This window comes from Rhipicephalus microplus, chromosome X (assembly GCF_043290135.1).
Source record: "Rhipicephalus microplus isolate Deutch F79 chromosome X, USDA_Rmic, whole genome shotgun sequence".
In the NCBI taxonomy this organism is placed as follows: domain Eukaryota; kingdom Metazoa; phylum Arthropoda; class Arachnida; order Ixodida; family Ixodidae; genus Rhipicephalus; species Rhipicephalus microplus.
The window spans coordinates 152844027-152861560 of NC_134710.1; the positions used below are offsets into that span (position 1 = coordinate 152844027).

General features: G+C 41.1%; 1 protein-coding gene across 1 annotated transcript in view; it reads left to right on the top strand.

Annotated features, from left to right (window-relative positions):
- The window catches only part of CycE (cyclin E), a 51105-nt gene extending 34781 nt beyond the window's left edge, over positions 1–16324 (top strand). The window contains exons 7-11 of the mRNA XM_037428405.2: positions 317–412; positions 1529–1675; positions 2263–2374; positions 9554–9699; positions 13056–16324. Of these exons, the coding sequence (XP_037284302.1) occupies positions 317–412; positions 1529–1675; positions 2263–2374; positions 9554–9699; positions 13056–13172 (618 nt within the window). The 3' untranslated portion in view covers positions 13173–16324. The remainder of the gene's footprint in view (positions 1–316; positions 413–1528; positions 1676–2262; positions 2375–9553; positions 9700–13055) is intronic.
- Positions 16325–17534: the final 1210 nt, after the last annotated feature.

Here is a 17534-nt window from a genome sequence, read left to right on the forward strand (position 1 = left end):
TCAGACTGACCGTGCAAAGGAATTTGTTAATTTATAAAACTAAACGGAATCTTTGCACACAACTGTCAAAGCACAAATGTCCTTCTGAGGCTGCTGAAAAATCAGCAGCCTCAGAAGCAATAGCTCACAAACAGTATGCACATTATGAAGCTGAAAAGCACCCTCTAATGGCTGTATTGAATGTTCATTGCCTTGCACAGAGTTACCTAGCTTCAGTTCATGCCTGTCAATTTGCCTTCATAAAAGAAGTATTAAAATCGTAATACTGCACTCTTTGAGCCAACCTTCCTAACCAGTGTTCTAAATGTCTGTTCAGGAAATTTACCCGCCGAAGCTGACAGAGTTTGCCTATGTAACTGATGGTGCTTGCCAGGAGAGAGAAATTCTTGACAAGGAACTGTCAATTCTTGTGGCAAGTGTTGTCCTAATCTTTTATTTCTTTTTCACAATTGTTCATGCATTTTGCTTCATTATTTGTGACTGAGTCTTTGTAGACTTCACTGACTATGGAATACCTCCAGCTCTCCCAAATATTTCATAAAGTTAATTAAGTCTTGTTTCACAGAGTTACGAATGTTGAAAAATGAGCTATGGGGGTGACAAGTTGCATGTCGTGTCCAACCGCTTTCAGACATTTTGCGTTTCGCACCATGTGGACATGATTTGCCGTTATCCATTAAGCTGCATTGCATTTGAAAATGGCATCTTAAAGAGGCCATCACACAACTTTCATGTCTTAATTTTTTATTTGTGGGTTGCGCAGACTGTAGTTGAAAGTGCCTTTAGCATGTAGTGAAACATTCACTCGGGAAATATTACAGTAAAAGCTCCTTAATTCGACTCTCTTTAAGGAAAGTTTGATAATTGAGAGGTGTTCTCTGGTCCCAGCTATCATATACATTGTTTAATGGCAACAAACTCTGGTTAATTTGGTCTTATTTCGCTGCAACCCGGTCGATCTGGACAATCCTGGTAGCGCCCAGAGTGTAAAACACCGCAATTGCATGACACAAAAGAGTGAAAACGGCAGCTGTGGACAACGCAAATGAGGCGGTGCTGTCTATGCTGCTGCCTTCATCACTTTGTGACCGTGCTTCTGTCAACATCTGGATTCAACAGTTGGCAGCTTTGTTTTGACTTATTGCAAGCACCGTGTCGCTAAACCGAAGCTTCCGAAAATTAAGCCACATTCCACCTGCTGGTATAAAACTCTTGTTACATCATGACTGGTAGACGACAATTTACCTGCCATTTTAAATGCAAAAAAAATAAAATCGTAGCATATCCACAGGGTGAATGATGATGAGTGGGACGAAGCGTCGGTCAGCCGAACTGCGGATTAATTGTTGCCGAGTATAATACCGGCCGCCATGTACATGCCAGCAAAAAAAGTCTGCCATTCAATTAGGAGCTACCCTCTTATACCAAAGTAGATTGATTTAACTACATAAAATGTGCACCACTCCTAAGTTAATTTGCATAAATTCAACTGATCGTTGGGACGTTTAATAATTTTTTCTCTTTGTAGGCTCTCAACTGGGACCTGACTCCAGTAACCGTCAATGGGTGGCTTAACACATACCTGCAGATTGCTGCAAAGAAGGAGAAAAGGGGCAAGGACATGAACTTCTTACATCCAGGATTTTCTGCTTGCTCTTTTGTACAAGTTGCTCAGGTGTGTCATTCATTTCAGTTACTTTCTGGCTCTCTTCAATTCAAATGTAATATTAGCAATATATGTTAGCTTGGCCTTTAAGAAATTTTAACAATGAAACCTATAAAAACTGCAAATATATGCATTTTTTACTGTGTTTGGTTGGAGTAAAACAATTTCTTTTTTTTTTTCACGATCAACAGTATTAAAAGCTGGTGTGACCTTTTTAAATATAATTTTGAGTTTTGATTTGATTCATTGTATGGGATACTGCTGGGGCCATTTGTTTATTCATGAAATGTAGTTAGTAAGAAAAGATAGGAAATGTTAAGGAAAAGTCTTTGCTTCCATTCTTGAATTAGAATGTAAATTCATAATATAAATGAGAAATATTTATTATGTAATTTTATTGTGAATCTTCTTTGTACAGGCTAAGGTGGCTCCCCCGAATCTTATTTAAAAATGAAAACTGTAGTTTTCAGTGTACTGCATTTAGTTTTGAAGCTGTGGGTGATAGTGTCAAAGGAACTAAGTGTTAAATGTGCAATTTCCCGAATTTTCTTGAATATAACAAGCCACATTAATCAACACGTGCTCTATTGTTTCAGTTGGTGGATCTATGCATGCTGGACGTAGATTGCCTACAATTTAAATATAGTGCCATTGCTGCTTCAGCGATCCACCATATGATGTCGCCAACCCTAGCATCAACTGTTTCTGGTGAGTTTGCTTCACTGTAATGCACATAGTTCGTGTGTTTTGGCAAATTGAGGGAGCTTGAACCATACAGCTTACAGTGAAGTCGGGATGCAGTAATGGGATATTACTACCGTATTTACTCACATAATCCTCTCACTTCTCCAAAAAACCGATGAAAAGTTGAGGAGGTGCGATAATTATGCAAGGAAATTTTTTTACAATACACATGGAGCAAAAAAAAAAAAGGAAGTGGCCGCACATCAGAACTCTCACGCTAGCAATTAACTAGTACAAGCTTTGGGAAGTACTGATCAAAACTTGCCTTGACAATAAAATGATAGGTTCCACAGAAGGCAAGATATTGTTATGGGGATTACAAATACACAGAAGAGAGAAAGGAGTGTATTTGCAATATTTACAGGTAGGTGTGACACCTCAGGGCTGCTAGGATCTCGCGCGCCGAATCCGCTTCTTCTTCATCGATGCGTCTACGACAGGGCGGAGCCATGCCCACTGCCTCGTAATATCACCCCCGGCGGACGAAGCGCCGTCACGGCGCCGCTGAGTCAATCAGGACTGGCAGTGTAGTAGCGTTTTAGTCGCGACACATGGACAACATCAGTAGGTGGTGTGGCAGAAGATGAAGGTGGTTCAACTGGAGTGATGAGGTAGTCGACGTCAGTGACCTTGCGGAGAACTTTGTAGGGCCCGGTATATCGTGGAAGGAGCTTTTCGCACAAGCCTTCACGCCGATGCGGCGTCCAAAGTACGACGAGAGTCAGCAGGGTAGTCAACGTTGCGGTGCCAGTCATCGTAGCGGACTTTTTTGTAATCCTCGTAATAATATATTTGAGACACAAAGGCAGCAAGCAAATACTGAAGTTTTGGAATGCCGTACACAAAGTTTGTGGATGCAGCTTTAGCGTTCGTCATTCAATTGGAGCTCACGAAACGTTAGCGTACGAAGTCATCCTTGGGCTAATGGCCATCTAACACGGAATCGTCCGCAGTTGCTTTCTTACGAAATAAAAGTTTCGCCATCCATCCCAGTCTTACGTACAACGCCCAGCGCGCCGCCTGCAACAAATACAAAACTTGTGGGCTCCAAATTGCCTTCCGGCAGCCCTGTTTCTGCTGTTTAGTGCATGATCAATCACTTTAAACTTGAAAGCAGCCCTGTAGCTTTTGTGTCTTTCCAGAGTGTAGCCACAGAACTGACCCAACATACATTAATATTACTAACACGGCGCCATGCGCACTTGCCACTTTGGCTTGGCTTGGACTGAATTACGGCTACACGCTTTAATACTACGCACAATGCTTAAGATATGGCGCCAGGCTGTCGTGCACTATCATCAGGTGCTAAGGAGCAGAATACATGTTGGCTGCAATTTTTCAGGCTGTGATAATTACTCACACAAAAAAAAGATATTTCTGTTGGGCAATGTGGGGGGTGCAAGAATTATGCGAGTGCAAGGATTACGTGAGTAAATCTGGTATATTTGGACATTGTAATATCCCGACGGGATATTATGAAATCAATATATTCCTAAGTGTTTTCATACTGAAAACGATGCATCACCATTTGTGCTTCTCTGTAAATGGATGCTTCACACAGGTCGCAGTTTAGAATAAAATAAACCAACATTCTTGAAGAACTTTCTCTTCCTCCGTGCTCACTGCGAAGCTTGCTGTTATCACTTTGTGATAGTACAACAGAATCCTCTTTCCAGGGGACCTTATGAAAAAAATAGTAGCTTTCAAACGCAAGAGCTGAGAAAGAGGAAATTTTGAAAAATGAGTTGTCAGGAAATGTGCTCCAATATATTACTCTAATATATTTCATGAAAATAAACTGCGCAGCATTGGGTGATGCATTTTTTTTTTTCTGGTCAATCAGTGCAGTGCGAGCAGGTTCAGTGTTAGAGGTGATATATAAGCTAGTTTGTACAAAACACTGACTTGAACTTTTTCTTCTTTTTTGTGCTAATTCTTTCAAGGAGAGATGTGATTTAACAAAAAAAGGTTAATCTGTAGTTTAGAGCAATGAAACTTTATGCTGCATATATAGGCTTTTATGCCGATTTCAAATATGTAATTAGTTTTATAGTAAGTTGCGTAGTTATTTGTTTGTGCCATGATGTGTACATATAATTCGTTTTAGACAAACTTTCTATTCCATTGAACTTTTATAATTCTGAGATATCAATGACTAATATTGCTCTATATTAACTGTACAGTGCAAGTAACTATCGAGAAAGTGCATATACGACATTTTAATGGACAAGGAAAATTGCAATGTGAGAATTCTTAGAAGTCTCAGCCCGTACTAAATGCTTGCTTTAGGTTTTTAATAATTATTCAGGTGATATCAAAATTTAAAGGAGATACCTGCACCCTTCAGATGTTAAGAAATATCTGGGAAAAATTTCATCCTGATCTGGCTATTAGAAGTACTGAAAAAATGTCCAAACTATAGAAGTTGCCTAAAATTGGATCTTGAGAGAAAACTTATTTTAAATGCATAAGTTCAAGCTTATCTACATCTCAAAGATATGTTTTTAAAATGATTTCTTGTATCATGAGAGCTTGGCAGTCATTGTTATTTTGAGCATGTGGTTTTAGGGAACTCCTCATGTGAAATGCAATGGCAGAGGTGAAAATGCTTGAGGCCCGTGTGCTTAGATTTAGATGCAGGTTAAAGAACCCCAGGTGGTCAAAATTTCCGGAGCCCTCCACTAAGGCATCTCTCATAATCATATGGTGGTTTTGGGATGTTAGACTTTGACAATTATTATTAGAAATGCAATGGCAAGCAGCTAGGTGGCAATCTCTTGTGGACTCGAGACAATGATCTCTTTTTAGTTTGGACAATCTTCAGGTTTTGTGTGAGTGTGTCTGAATTTAGAGAAAGTAAACTTGCAAAAAACAAAAACGAAAAATGTGATTTTGGAAAAAACTTGCGTTTTTAACCTCTCATCCTCTGTTTTTTTTTTAAGAAATAATAAATCTGGTGCCTTTTGCTGGCTGATAAGAACGTCTGCTCCAGTACCTGGGCATTATTTTAAACCTCATGTAAAAAATTCTGTATACAGGGTCCTTGAAGAATTTTCTTTAAAAATTCTCGAGCAAACACACAGCAGCAATACTTAAGCTTTTGCGGAAATTTCGCGGGATGCACAGACATCTGTGAGTAGTAAGGTTCTTGGTCCACTGTTTTAGCATGGTTGGCACAGTGCCTAATTGGCGTGTCTCAGGGATCACAAAATGCCTCGCAGAAGTGAAAGTATCTCCAAAAAGTGGTTGTTCAACAATACAATCTCTCCTTATCTAATTTGTCGACGAATAGAGCCACACGAACTAAAAACCAGGGTCATCAACAGAAATGTAATCATAATATGCGACTGTGTTGGCACCTACGATTGGAGGTATCAGAGAACTGGAGACATGCAGCATGCTGGCTCAACCATTACAACGATTCACAAGTAAAAAGACTGCACGAGGAGACCTTTGACAGTATGAATGAGAAGGACGAGTCCATGCTATAGTAATGGCGCAACCAAGCAAGTCTCAGTAATGTCCCTAGAAAAGTTAAAGTAGTGCCATTCGTGTCAGTGTGCAGGCCCCTCCATTTGGCCACAATGATGATTCTTTCTGCTAAAGTGCATAAGGGAAGGTGAAGGAGCATTCTAGAGAGATAGACTACAAGGAGTACTGTATTTACTCGCATAATTAGCACACTTTTTTTTTTTTCGCAATTTTGGAGCTTTGAAAATGGGGTGCACATATTATGTGGCCATTTCGCAAACGTATCAAAATAATGTGCTGTAGTATATTCTCCTGGTGTGCACGATATGTATATATATTGGAGCACAAACGAAGTTTACTTAACAGAATTAGCGTACACTTTAACCAGCCAGATCACGTGGCCCCGCCGCGGTGGTCTAGTTACTAAGGTACTCGGCTGATGACCCGCATGTCGCGCGATCGAATCCCGGCTGCGGCGGCTGCATATTCGATGGAGGTGAAAATACTGCAAGCTTGTGTATTCAGATTTTGGTGCACATTAAAGAACCCCATGTAGTGGAAATTTCCGGAGCCCTCCACTACGGCGTCACTCAGAATTATATGTTGCTTTTTGGACGTTAAACGCCGCATATCAATCAACCGGTCAAACGTGGTTTAGTCCGAATCACTGGTCGACAGGTTCGATAGAGAATTGTCATCACAGCCTTTGTCGTTGCCCTCCCAAGGCGCGTTGTTCTTGGTGCCATCTAGCTCATTTGAATGCCTTAATTTCTTGAAGCTCTTTTCGACAATGCTGGGAGAAGCAAGGTCCCACAACATCGTGGTACCGAAGGACCTGCCCTTTCGCTCATTGTTGAAAAGGTCTTTTTCAATGGTAGGAAACTTGTGTATTAACAAGCGTGCACTCTTCAGCTTTCTCTCGTACCGATAACCACTCATTGAAGAACTTGACACTGAAGGGCTTGGCAGTGTCATGGTTTTCATTTTCTTCGGCATACTTTGTAACAGCAAGCTTGAATTTGGCCGCGCATGGTATTTTGTAGCCCATCGCAAGGGAGCAGTAAAAACGCACTAAACAGGTGGCGAAACCTAAACTTCCGAAACCAACGAAGTATGCATTGCAGTGTGGACGCAGAGAATGAGGGACACAGTTGGCGCAACAGGCCGCCCTTGCATGTCGATCCAGAAAATTCTTCGTTCCGTGACGAGAGCATGCACTGCCACTATGGAAGAGCTGGGTAGATAGAGGAAGGTGAATGCCTGAGCAGTTCCGATTCTGACAACCCTTTAACAGTTTGGGGGGAGTCCTCGGAAGAAGGGACTTCGCACTTGCAGCCCATTTTCTGTATGACTGCGTTCGCCTGCTCGGTGAGTAGCACCCGTCCAAGATATTTAAAGACTCAGTCTTCTTGTGTGCACTTTGGCGAGTGCGTAATATGCAAGTAATTTTTTTATTCAGTAAATTTGGCTAAATAGGGGTGCGTAAATTATGTGAGTAAATTTTAAATACGACAATGTGATGTACAGTCTTGTTCAGTAAGAGTTGAAACACACTGCCTGTACTCAAAATGGCGCCAACATTGCAAAGTAACACTCACATGGAAAAAGAAAAAAGAGTGTATTAAACACTCCTAATTAGCGATACTTTCTGAACTAATTTAACGTTTGTTATTGTTAAGGCTTGGGGTCACTTTAACCACAGCCACCATGTCGGCACTCGCATTGAGCGCAACTGTACATTATGCAAATGGTGTGTTTCTGTCTTGTGTGAAAGTGTAAAAATAAGCAATATACAATCATTGTGTACATGGATGTGATTGACGTTTCATGGTGTCAGCAATACGGCAATGGGCAGGTAGGTTCATGGTTATGGTGTGATGATCAGTTGTTTACTATTTTATTTTATTTTTGTCCTGGAGGTGGTTTGTGAACCAGTAAAAGAATAAAAATACTTGTAGTGGCAAAAAACATCACCACAAGCAACGATACTTGATGCGAAAGCCCATCGTTAGGATGCAGACGCACTCAGCACTATGCTCTTGATGTCACTGCTCTTCGTGTAAGCTCTGTGGCACTAAGAATCTGCAGGTTTTTCAAGTGTGATGCACTAGCTTTTCTGAAGGTAGCGCAAGCATCATCTTGCCCATCCTCTGTCGCATTGCTTGTTTGGTTGTGCCACGACCACCAAAGCAAGCGCACGCTCCACAATGACACTAGCATATCCTCTCCCGTGCGACAGAAGAGTGTATGCCTTTCACATCTCCAATTTCCTGGTGGACACTATGTAGGCACTGCTGCAGATGCCAGGAGAGAAGGCAGAGGTGAAGGGGCACGATTGGCATTACTACTTTACTTTTTTTTATTGAAACTATAAATCTCAAAGGCTTTACTTTGAGTAACTTGCACAAAACTGTGACATCATTGTCGTCATGTTAAAATTGAGAGATGTAGATCTTTGGGCTTCTTATTATTGTTACCGGAAATTGTTGCCGGTGACCTAAATCTTTTGTGGGGCTAATCTCATAGTCAAGCCAGGCCCAGCTACTTGAAATGCCAGCGTGGGCATTCTGGCTAGCTCAGAACACCATGTTCTGACATATTATATGCGAAGAGTCCTACAGTTGCATTGTAACAATAATGTCCCCTATGCATTAAATCGTGTGGGAGTTGCGTCAGGACTGGCCAAAAACTTAATAGCATGTGGGCACGTTCCAGCAAGGTTCTCCTGTTTACCATTATAATGTTGCATGTAAAACTGTATGCTGAACCTAATACTGTGAACTTGGTTTAGGTTTAATTACAGGTTGTAATGTATGTGCAGCTTTCGAGCCCGTTTTCTCAGAAAATGTGTTAGATTTGTGTGATTTCAGTAGTAAATACTCACTATGAATAAATAATGAACCTTGAATGAATTGTAGGCAGTAAGAATAGAGGTGTCTTCATATTGGCACAAACGCTCATTTCCTTATACACACATACATTTGGGTCTCGGTAATTCAAACTTGTGGGAGCTGCACGATATTTATTATTCGAATTGTCAGGCGTTCTCATAAATATGACTCTGGGCAATTCACCAACTTGTGGTGTAATGTCTGTTGTTCCTCGGTGTGGAGCAATGTCATAGACGGCTCTAAATGATAGCCAGTAAGGTTTGTAGTTAGACGGTGGTTATACCAGTATTCTTTATGTAATTCAGGGACAAAATCTGCTGAGGTAGTAAAAAAGGCAGTAGTATGAGTAAATAGACTACGTTGCTACTTCCATGTGTCAGTGTTGGGACACGGGAGTTTTAAACCACCACGCAAAACAGTATATGTAGTCAGCACAAGCGAAGTTGCTTCATTGAAGCAAAGTTTCAAATGTATGTCTCTTAGTTTGTCAAAGGGACTTTTGTTTACTTCATTATAGCCATTATTTTGTTGTAACAAGCTTGGAGTGTACCATTCTAAATGCTTAACTGTGACAGTGGCATTTATTTTCTTGTGGATTTACATGGTGTTTCCGCATGACAGAAGCCTAGAAAAGAGGCTCTGGCGTAATCTTCATAAAAAGTCATGTGTAAGTTGTTTTAGTGAAATGCTCAAGAGACTTGTACGATGTTTATGCAGGTCGAGTGGTTTAGGGAAAAGTACTGGCAGGCCAAATGTTTATTTGTAAAACTGTCTCCTGCAGGCTACAAGACCGCTGATTTAGCAAACTGCATTGAGTGGATGGTACCATTTGCCACTGTTATCAAAGAAGGATTAAAAGACATGTCTGGAACCTGTGGGAAAGCTGGACACGAAATCCAAGCTCATCATGTTAATCTCCAGCTTGTGGTAAGTAGACTATTGTACCTTTAATAAGCCATGTAATAGTTTTCAAGAAATGAAACTTCTTTAATTTGGAGGGACTGGCAGGCCACTTCTCTGGTACCCACTTTAATAGTGCAAAAGAAAGTTCGCTGGTCGGGGTGCAATAGTAGTTTGCTAACGTGGGAAACTCTGCTAGACACTTCATCAATTTTTACATCTTCATGAGATGTCGCACACTTAAAAAGTGCTCAACTCGCTGACAGATGAGCACACGAACCATTAAATGTCCGGATTTGTGAGAAGTCGTAGAATATGTTAGTAGATCAGTTCGTGTAGTGCTGGCACCTATTTATGAAAAATTTAGCTGTGCTTTTTCTGTATATCAGGGATATGGTACAATGCTGTGAACTCGCTTGCAAACTTGACTACTTAGAAAAGCTCAAATGAGCCATCAAGAGATATGGAATGACACAGCTTGTCATGGGTCCACTGTTCCACTCTTACCTGCCTGTCAGCGGGAACTTTTTACCTCTCAGTAACCATAGAATAAGGTACGCTCGCCTATGTATAGTATAAAGACTGCAATTTCATGTACTAAGTTTGGTGGCTCTAAATAGCTGACTACTACATTGCACAGTTTCAATGCTTCTCGCAAGATCATGTGACCTGCCATTTTTTGTGGCTTGCAGTGTCAATAATGAACTGAATTCAATTAAATTGCTAACAGCTTGGTCAATTATATCGCTATAATTCACTGCATTTTTATTTATACCAACATCTCATATATTCTGGGTAGTAGCCACTCTTTAGGGTTACTTACGGATAACCCAACCAGATCGGGGGTGGGGGGGGGGGTTTCGTCGCTTATCGTATTTCATAGCACAATGAATCCACCCTTTTCTTTCTTTTTTTTAATGGAAAAGTTGACAGCAGTTTGGGGGAGGGTTCATTACTCGGGAGAAAAAAGTCACAGGAGTTTTCGAAAACAGATTTTCGCATGACTGTTTTGCTTGTCTTGGTCGGCAAAATGCGTGGCGAATTGTTTTTGTACCTTAAAGCTCTTCTTGTTTTCTATTGTAACGAATGCGCACAGATCGATGCTGAAGCATCGTCCAGCTGGTCCGTTCTCGTGCTCCAGCGCATGCTCAACCAACTTTAGCTTTGAAACCAGCCGTCTAGACAGCATACCAGCCGAACACGCCCTGCGCAGCTGGTGTCCAACTAAGTTCACTACAAAAACCCAAGAACAAAAACGCAGCGTCGGATGGCGGCGCACAAATGTTGGGGGAGCAAACACACCATCAGCGTGGTTGCGTTTTGCATGGCTTTCGACATGGCAGACGCGTGGCATGTTTTTATGCCGCACGCCAGCCATCTCGGAGGCCACACACTTTGTTTTTTGCTTTGTTTTCTTGCCGCTGGGCTTGTATGGCACTATAAGCAGAGGCTTCCCCTGCATTCGATAGATTGCACTCTGTTGCAAAAGGTGCGACTTAAATTTTGATTGAGGTCGTCTGAGCTCACGCTGTTCGCAACTGTTTAACATGGTAGGTGAACTATGTTTTGACTTTTATTGCATCATTATTTTGTGATATAATGGCTTGATTTAATGTTGTTTCGATCGTCAACAACATTGGTTATCATGCCAAAATAACGTGAGTAGATACATCTTTTTTTCTTTTCTTTCCGAGGACCAAGTTGTGGAGTGGGTTCATTACGCAAGTAAATACGGTATTTCAGATCTCACGAAAACAGGAAGGGGGCACTTGCTCAGCATTTTACAATAGTTTTTAGTATGGCCTGTGTAAGTGTAGTTGCATTATGAGCAGTCAAATTCGCCCTCTGCCTCACGTCCACAACTTTCTTTCCCTGTCTCCTTTCACACTATGAAAGCTGTGGGTTCCTCTAAATTATAGTGATTTGTACCAGTTCAGTTCAGTTTCATGCCTCTTGCGGCAGCTGTGTGGTAAGAATGAGGCAGATCTTTAAAGTATTGAATTGGGCTGTGCATGAATGTTTTTCAGGCAAACTTGAGGTACTTTGGTGCCATTAGGCCATGCTCCGTCTCATCTCTTGCATGAAACTTTGCCTACCTTACTCTCAATCATAAACAATGTACTCTAGTTTAAGTAGATGTGTGCATGGAAAGTTATTAACAGCACCTCATCCCAACAAAAAGCTACATAATACATTTGTTTGTTCAACCATGGTTTATGCATTATCATGATGAACATTTATAAAGAAGTCCATTAGTGTTTGCATATAGTACCTTTGTTTATTGTGTAAATTTAGTAATAACACACCTCAGGAGGTGCAGACTATTCTAAGCAACTTGTATGTGCCTAGACGCAGTGATTGCAGTGAAACAGTACAATTGTCTTTTATGTAGTTGAACTAGTCACTTTAGATAGTGCCACTATAATTGTAGAATCGAGCTTATTCGGGATTAATCCCAAAGGAGCACACATTACCAATGCTACCAGCTTACTTGCAAATGGCATGTCAGCCAACTTTGAATGTGGATTATTTTGATGCAGCTATGACTCCCTCAGTTACACAGCATGCTACTTGGACCCCACAGCATATTTGCTAAAAAAACATAGCGAAAAATGTTTATGGTGCGACTCCACACAGATTCTCAGAACACATAATTTAACACTGAACACTGTATCCAGGAGACACCGTTTTACTGCCAATTAAGGACTTTCATATATATGTTGTGGGTGATGCACCTGCCGAAACTGGATTTGGGACGCTGATTGACGACCCTTGGCCTGCTGAGTTGCAGTAGGCAGTGGGGCTGAGATGAGGGGCTGTACCCAAAGTAACAAAAAAGCTTTATTTTAGTAAGGTTGTTTCTTCCTCCATAATAGCACATTAGTATGTGCACAATGGCAGAACTGAACATTTCCTTCATTTTTGCTTCAGTTTCATGTATGATTGTGCCCATATGGCTGAAGAAACTATTTTTAAACTGAATATTCAAACTTTTCATTTGTGAATAACGTCTGCTTTAAGACAGTGTTGAATAAGATAATCAATATGCCGATCTTATATTTGCCCCCCCTCCCCAATTTATTTTGCCACCACAGCCAAGGATAGTAATGTGACAAAATATCGGAAGTCGTGCACTGCACGCATGATTTTGTTATGGTCATTGCAGTAGTAGTAGTGTACCCTGGCTACCTGCTTCTGTTTCACATTTAGTTGTTACTGCTTATTTAAAATTATTTGTTATTGTGTAAATTTATAACGCACCTCAGGAGGTGCAGACTATTCTAAGCAACTATTGCTGCCCACTGGCTATCCTTGTTCTTAGGCTGTGACTGGTTGCACAGTTACAGGGAGAAGACTAATATATTCTTGTTTTTTTTTACCAGGAAAAAGCATTTGGCCTGAAGAAAGAAGCCAGTGCCTCGTCAGAATCTAAACGTGGCAAAGTGGCCAGCGGCAACAGCACAGTTTTGGGACTGCTCACACCTCCTGCTGTCCAGTAGTTTTCATTGGAACATTTGTTGCTAGCGTTCATATGTTGGCTCATATTGCTGTTTGTTGATAGCATACCAGTGTAAGATCTCGTGCTGTGGACATAGAGCGCACAATCTTCAAAAGCAAGGAAATGTAACCAGAGTGTAAATGCACTTGCATGTCTAGTCTCAATTGTCCCAGCCGACTTTGTTGCATGGCTGTTACAGCTGTATCGTTAGTTTTTTTTTTTTTTAAGGGCATCTGCACGTGTGTCCACATACTAGAGGTAAATACTGTGTAGTTGACCTACCTGTATGTTGTCAGTGCAGTGTTCCTAGTTTCCTACAGTGCTTGTTTATTTCTAAAAAGAAACTGCTCTGGCAAGTCTGTGGAATGCTGGACATTCACTGATAACCCATTCCATGCCCCTTGTATTCATGTACATAGATACATTTTGTATCACCTGTTCAGCTAACTGTTTATATATCTTGCAAGTGGTTCCCTTGAGAGCTATTTTTTAGTTAACAGCCAAGCTTTGGCAAGACAAGGAAAAAGCTTGCAATCAAAACTTGTCATCTGCATGGCAAACTCATCCAAAACTGTGTCTCACACATGTTGCCAGCAGTCTTTTGTAAGTCTTTGTCAGGGAATGCCCACATGATGCTGTTTCACTGCCAGTGTTTAAAAGTTGTTACAGGTGTTAAAGCCACACTCAACCTGCATGACGTGTTGCCATGCGAGGGAATGTATTACGTTATAGACCGCTTATAACGGAAGTCGCAGATATGCACACTATAACCAAAACAGTCTTTTAACAACCGCATTTGCACAAAACATGTTGAGCGTGCAGCCTCATGTGTGTGAGAATAGAAGCATACAATGCGTGGTGCTTACAATTATTTAAATTTCCAAATGCTAAAAAATAAATTGCAGTCCTAAGTTGCGCGTTCCTGACAAAATGAACGTGAAAAGAGGGGGGGGGAGGGGGAGGCCTAACAAAAGAAAGCACCATCGCGGAAGTTTGCCGACTACTTTTAAGACCGCCTCGATAATGTGCATTACACAGAAACTATGTCAATTCCAAAGTTTCACGTGCTGAAAGACTCCAATCATTAGATTTCACGGGTGCAAACACGATTTCCAGACATGGCAATCGAACCGCAAACCACTATTCAAGCACTACATGTGCCACCCTCGTTTTCATTAACAATATGTATCTCTTTCCGTCAAGTGCAGCCACCACAATTGGTTTTGTTGATTCCGTAACAAGCCACAACTTAGATAGCATTTGACCCCTACTGAAACACCAGCAACGCCAATTAAGCCTAGTGTGCTGTTATATTGCGTTGAGTATCACACTCAAGCACTGAACCGAAAATAGAATTTTTGTTGAACAGCGAATCCTGTTGACCTCCCATTAGCACTCGCGAACGAAGTTTGCATGTGTGGATAGGAGATCAACGAAAACTTGCCAAGCTTAACGTACGCAGCGCACTGGCAGCAAAGGTGAAAGCTAACGTCATAAAGCCATAAAAGGTATTAAATTTACGGACGAGGTAGCAAACGCGATATCTGTAGCAAGCTCGATAATGACTACACTTTACCAGACAGCAAATTGTTAAGCGCAGTTGATAAGGACGGGATTGCATGTGCCATGCTGAGCCACACTAGCAACACTAGTGCACAGCGGCATCGATGCCAGTAGAAAGGCTTATCCGTCGCCAAGGCAACTGCCACCCCTCCATCCCCTTTTTCCCTTTTGCTTTTTTCTTCTTTCCTCCACCCTTCATTCGTTCACACCTCGTCCTCTGTAACGATCTCGTTGCTCGCTTAGCAGCGGCGCACCCAGCACGCCTCCTTTCAGACGTGCCCTCGCTGCCACATTTGTCCCCAAGATTTCCCGGCAACTGCATTATAACCTGTCTTTCAGCTTGGGGGAATGCACAATAAGCGGTATGCATATAGGGGTTCTATGGGAGGGTAAACGGGATTCACAAAACACCGCATTGTAACAGGTTCTGCACTATAAGCGGTTGCTTTACAAGTCGTCTACACTGTATTTAACACATGCATGGGAAGGAGTGTGTTGAAGAGCTCACCACTGTCCAATGCCATAGGGTTCTGCTTCACACTGGTGGGCTTTTTTTTCCGCCATTGTTTTGGGATGGCTGATCCCTCCAAGATCTCAAATCTAGTGCCATTGGGACTGCGAATGTATTGCCCATATTTTCCTAGCCGATGTCGGTGCTCAGTCATGCTTGCACTGCGGTTTTTTTCTGGCATGAGCTCTACATTTGTGTGGCCTGGAAGCTTGGTAGCCTGCTGCTTGGTGTTTCTGGTTAACACATTGGAGGATGTCATTTGGCATCCAGTTTATGCTGATATGTTAGTCCTGCAAACTTATTTTCTGAACAATGGATTAAATATTTATATCACAATTTGCTCAAGAAACAAAATGGACTTTATCAGCAACATGCACCTCATGCAAGTTTTTTGAGTCATGTTTGTTGTGCATGGGGACGCTAAGTAGGATATTTCCCTGCAAGTTTAAGCTTGGAGTGGAAGACTTGGATCTACTAACTTTTTTTAATGTATGGGCTTTTGTGCTTTTTTTTCTAAGTTTGTGATTAAAAAATGAATTGCATGACTAAAGTACTTGATTTTTGTTTGAATGTATTTAAGACACTTGAGGCCCGATTAAAGTGTAGTGTGCACGTACTGAGTATTTCTGAGGTTAACATGTAAGACATTTTTTGGTCAAAGTTGACTTGAAGTGCTTATGGGTGGTAATGGTACAAAGAGCACATGATGCAGACTGTGCTTTATGACAGTAATGTGCAATAACTGACTTATTGCTGCTGGTATTTCAGTGCTTTGTGGGTATTTAAACATTTTCTGTGTATTACATGCAGTTGTGAAGCTTTTACTGTGTCTTATTGTACTAGTGCACTGAATGCCAGCTCTACATGAAATCTTAGTGCCCACAGTATTTTGCCTCTTTTGTCAGTTATGTATACTTTCTGGGTTTTTCTGGTTTGGCATTTCCAGCACATCTATCAGTCATTTACTGTACTGTACCAATACCCATCATATGGCATTGAATGGATTTGTAAACATGATTCATGGAGGTGATACTATTTTTTTACCATGCATTTGAAATAAAGTTATGATCTTTACAAAGCATGTGGGTATTGCTTTTCAATGAATTACACTGATAATTACTGGCCAGCTATCCATGAACAATATACATTGAAGTCCAATGCTTCTAGTGACTGGATGGGTTGCATAATTAAATGAGCCACTTATGACTGCTAGTGTGAGTCCATGCAGGTTACTAGTGTGAGTCCATGCGATACCATGCAGGTTACTTGAAATATACAGGCTCATCCCACCACCTTCATGTGCCAAACATGATGCCAGCCACAAAATCTTTTACACAAGTGCAAATTCAAAGACTGGTTCAAATGGTACTAATTGCAGTACTTTGTCAGTTGAGGCCCATTGTCTAACTTTTATTATAGATCTAGTCAAGCAAGCTTGAAAGGCGAAATTGTTATTAATAGACTCACATTTGAAAAAAAATCTAGCTTCAGTAAAACCATACTGCACGTTTTTGCTTAATGAAAACAAAACTAAATCATTAGGTGAAAGGGAAATATGTATGAAAGAATAATCATCTGAAGAATGAATCCAGCTGTTGGTATTGACTTGGTTTTACATAGATCCCTTGTTGTGCTATGGTAAAATTCTAGTAGCATGGCACAAGGTGTGTAGGTTCAAATTTGGGTGCATGTTGAAGAACCCCAGGTGGTCGAAATTTCTGGAGCCCTCCACTACAACGTCTCTCATAATCATGTGGTGGTTTTGGGATGTTAAACCACAGATATCAATCAAACCTTTTGTAGAAATGCATATCGAAAGTGAAACAGGTGCCACATGTAGTTCTGTATTTGTCAGTTGAGGCCCGTGTTGGTCTAATGTGATTTGTTTTTGCCCTCCTATTTCCAATTTAATTTCAACATGGCAGCAGCAGTGAGCTGCATGCACATGCCTACAAATTCTGGGAATTCAGCACTTCATTAATAAATAACTGTAGCATACCAAACATGTGCAACGCATTATGTTGTAAGCACTCGGTGATCAAAAAGCTGTGCGCTTAGTGGAATGTCTATCCAGGTAGGACATTATTCACAGCGAAGCTGTATATGGTTCATTGGAATTTCATTGTGTCAGAAGACAGGAAATCTCCAAAATAAATGGAAACTGCGCTTCCGTTATCTGACAGTGAGTGTCTTGATCACTGAGCTACAATACAAACCCATGCTTGTAGAAAGTGAGTAGGCCTGATACATAAGAACTCGCCATTATAAATCAGAGTTAATTTCTTAGTG